General features: G+C 41.2%; 1 protein-coding gene across 5 annotated transcripts in view; it reads right to left on the bottom strand.

Moving 5' to 3' along the window:
* Positions 1–4,155, bottom strand: part of wt1b (WT1 transcription factor b) — a 13,349-nt gene extending 9,194 nt beyond the window's left edge. For 3 of the 5 annotated variants that reach the window (XM_086185499.1, XM_086185492.1, XM_086185517.1), the window contains exons 1-3: positions 3,488–4,155; positions 1,705–1,827; positions 400–499 (exon numbers count right to left, since the gene is read on the bottom strand). In XM_086185499.1, the coding sequence (XP_086041625.1) occupies positions 400–499; positions 1,705–1,827; positions 3,488–3,920 (656 nt within the window). In that variant the 5' untranslated portion in view covers positions 3,921–4,155. The remainder of the gene's footprint in view (positions 1–399; positions 500–1,704; positions 1,828–3,487) is intronic. The other 2 variants (XM_086185508.1, XM_086185526.1) reach the window with 1 other exon arrangement.

Here is a 4,155-nt window from a genome sequence, read left to right as displayed (position 1 = left end):
GAGCCTTAACTGCCCCACCACCCACTCAACTCTCGATGTCACTGCATGTGTCTGTTTTTACTTATTTCTCTTCATTTGTCCTCAGGGTGGAATCACACATCAGCAGTAGATCACTTAGTGTTTGTTTTGGCCTGCTGAGCACCAGTGGGCAGCACTTAACCTCAGAACAAATTAGGATTCTCGACTCAGACGGTGCTGAGGCAGACGCAGGGCTTCACGCAGGATCAGAGAGAGTTCACACTTCCAAAAATTACCAGCAAGTGAAAGACAGTGGAAAGAATCTGACATTTATCAATGAGTAAGTCATCTGAAAGCCTTTGAGAGAGTGGAAATGTGTCAAAAAAAGGGGATTTAGGGCAGTCACATATGGCAACAATAAGCAGGAACAAATAATTGTACCTGTTGTAGTTTCTCAGCAGCAGAGCTTGACTGCTGGGACAGGATTCAGAAGGATTGTGGCAGCCGAAGACAGGAGGAGGAGCCGGGTACTGCTGCTCAACTGTATAAAATAAAACATATAAGCTCCGCAAGAGTCCAATCTAGTAATATATCCACCAAGAACAGCAAATAAAAAACTGTACATAGCTGCAGAGCTCTTCTTTTCAAAGGAAGTCCAAAGGAGTCCATCAGAACCAGTGGTCATATTCAGGTTCGTTTACAATATTGGTCCCTGGAGACTTTCTGACATTCCAGTCACATAAAGCTGTTTCCTTAAGTTATCATTTCCAGAGTCATTAGCCATATGGATAAAGAGTATGCTTGAGAGTGGAACTGTGTTTGGACTGCCCAGACAGAGACAGTGAGACAAGACGGAAAACGGATTACTTTGTTAAAAAATATGAAAAACGATGCGTCACTTATGGCGGCTGTTGCTGCCACACCAGAAAAAGAAAAAAAAAACAAAAACAGATCAGTATCTTATGATAATATGAAACCTTTATCATTTACTTTTACGTTATAACAAGATATTTTCAGTCTTATCATGTTATAACCACGGCTGTCAATCGATTAGGAGAATTATTGTTATACTGAAATACATTTTTTAATGAATTAATCTAAATTAAACAGGCAGAACCAGATCAGCTCAGATCAGATCTCAGGCCACAATCATACAACAGGGCCCAGAAACTTGGCTCATCTGTTTCCATCATTGTTGAAGACTAAGCATGTTCAATGATACATGGGGGGTCTTCTTCTGCTTTTAATTACTGGTAGATGAGGCCAAGGTGTATTGCTGCCCTCCTCTGGTTAGTTTCAGCTCTTCATTTACAAGTTAAATCCCCACATGGGGTCAAGGGTCAAGGGTGTGATCAATTAAGTTAATCTAATGTGCTTGTTTTTTATTGTAAATACGTTTAATCATTTATTTTGCCAACCCTTGTTTTAAAATAATATTTTCCTGTTATAACAAGATATTTTTCACCTTTTTAAAACCAAAACATATCACGTTATAACAAGATATGCTCCTGTTGTAGAACTATAATTTATCATGTTATGGCGTGATCTGTTTCAAGTTATAAAAAAATGAACATATTAATGTTAACCGGGACATTTGAATGTTGTTATCATGGGAAAAATATCCTTTTATAAAGATAAAAATTTTTTATATCCTAACATGACCCTTGTCTTTCTTCTGGCCCGTCAGCAACACGCGTCCATAGTTGTACACATTTAGTGAAAACCAGTCAGGATGGAGATAGTTACCTATGTTGTTAGGTGGTGACAGAGTGTCCTCATGCTTGAAGGACAGAGTGGGGAGCTGAGGGGTGTGGTGAGATGGAGTGTGACCGTAACTGGGGTTGCTGTCTAAACCCATTGCTCCGTAACCTGCAAGGAAACAGGAAGAGAACCGATGGAAAGTTAAAATAATCTTATTTGCCTGGACAACACGTTAAATAAGCATCTTACAAATGATTCTGAAGCTCACAAAGTCTCCAGAGTTTGGTCAGGTATCTGAATCTCTCTGGTTGTAGCTCCTCATCCCTGGCAGCTTGTACCACAGAGACACATTCATCAAACCATTAAATCCTCTTTCCATGTAACATATTCATCCCCTGCTCTCATCTATCTTTGGCCTTGTGGTTAGAAAATTTATGGCAGGTGGAAAAATGTAATTTGGCAAACCAACAACAGACTGATTGAGCTACTGTAGAATATTCTCAGAACAAAGTTATAGTTCATGTATGCTAACTGCATCACAGCGAATACATTTGTAAGATACCCTAATTATTCTTGTTGTTAATCATCTCAGTGCAATAAATTAAGATACAAAGAATCAAAGTTTAAAAGGTATGTGAAGAACAAACAACAAATGATCCTGTAACCACACACACACACACACACACACACACACACACACACACACACACATCTAGTCCTGAGAGGAAGGTTGCAAAGTTTTTTTTTAAGAAAAAATACACACTCTTGCTTAAATCCCTGCAGCCTGCTGAGAAGTTTATCACCTCATCAAAACTTACTTTCCACTTGACTCAGAGCACAGTGTCTCTGAGAGTCACGTCAGCAGACACGTCCAGCTCTAAACCTCCAAGCTCGCAGTAATGAGCCTCAACTGGCAGCAGAGGCAAGAGGTTTGTTTACAGTGAAGGCAGATACTCATATTTATGTTGGAACTGCACAGGAGGCAGAAATATGACGTTTCATTTTATCCAGATTAAACATTATGATTGAAAAAACAACTCACTCTCAAACATTTACGGAAGAAATAATCAACATTTTTTATTATTATTGCCCACCTGGGACAGCAGCTGGCAAAAAATTATGATATTATTATTTATATTTGTTAAGCGTCTGCGTACCTTGAAAAGCACTCTATAAATAAAATGTATTATCTATTATTATTAGCATTATTATTCATTACTGTTATTGAATTTTATTTTTTTTTACTAGTTGAAGAAGCTGTTCTGTGGTTCAGTTGTGGTTATAGGATAGCTTTACAACTGAAAATAGAGAGGACAACATTTTTTCTTTGTTATATAAACAATCTCAACAAAACCGAATTTTATAATCACATGCTGATGTTTGGCATTTTTGCTGCTAAAGTGGTTTTTGGGGCAGATTTTCCTCATTTAAATTAAAGCTCTAAGCACTGAATTTTTGGGGGACATTAATACAATTTTTTTTTAACATCTTCAGATTGCTTTGACTTGTTTGAGTATTCAAATTAACTGATTTCAGCTGCAAGGCTTTGAAAGCATCAGTGCAAAGTAAGTGTCATTGATCTGTGCCGGAGCGAGACCAGAAACCTGTCAGGCCTGACACAGGACACGGTGACCCAGTATAGTCCACACAACATCCCGCTCAGACACAACACTGCTGGTGATCCCTGAACATGGATTTACGTGCTTAACCCATTTGGTGAGATATGAATGTGTTGCATTCTCAGACATAGAGAAAATAACTGTATAATACAGCCTGGTGGCCATATAATATCAGCTGGTTAGTGAGGACACATGAGATTTAGGATCACCATGTTTACCCTGGTTCCTTGGAGCAGGGGGACTGTCCACACAGCCGGGAAGGTAGGTTCCATTGGGAAAAACCCTGGGCTGGCCTGCAGTTGGCTCTCCACAGGCCCCGACCCGGCAGGGGCCGGAGCCTGTCAACTGGCCAGAGAAGTGCACTGTGAAGGCCCCGAGTCCACAGTGAGGGTCCTCGATAGGGTCAGCGCTCCCCCAGCCTGGTTCCTGTTTAATGATTGAGTGGTGGGAAGGTAGGGAGTTGTAGGGAGAGCCAGGATGGAGGTCCAGCAGCTGGGTCACTGGCCACTGACTGCTACCAACGGACATACCGCAGCCCCCCGCAGCGCCTGGTAGGGAGGGCACAGGGGGGCCTGGGGTTAACAGAGTCAGATCTCGGATGTCTGACCCCATCGACATGGCTCCGCACGGTTCAGTCAGCATTAGGAGCGGTAGTTTGAGAAAGTCCAAAAGAATAATGATAGTCCAGAGGAAGACACTGCTGGGAGATGGGAAATTCACACAGTATCACTCTTTAGCAGAAACAGCTCCAGGACACTAGGAAGTCATTTTCCTACTTGAAAAAATGTAGGAATAAAGTGATGATGCCAAAGCTGCTTGAAAGAGAGGGTGAAAGAGCCTTGTCCCTGTGTCTCTACAACGTCTGGCTTCCCTTCGT

Source organism: Aulostomus chinensis, chromosome 2 (assembly GCF_037954235.1).
Source record: "Aulostomus chinensis isolate RoL2024-O1b breed Wild chromosome 2, RoL_Achi_v1.0, whole genome shotgun sequence".
Classification (NCBI taxonomy): Eukaryota; Metazoa; Chordata; class Actinopteri; order Syngnathiformes; family Aulostomidae; genus Aulostomus; species Aulostomus chinensis.
The sequence above is the reverse complement of the archived record's forward strand: the minus strand, read 5'-3'. Positions and strand labels throughout refer to the sequence as shown.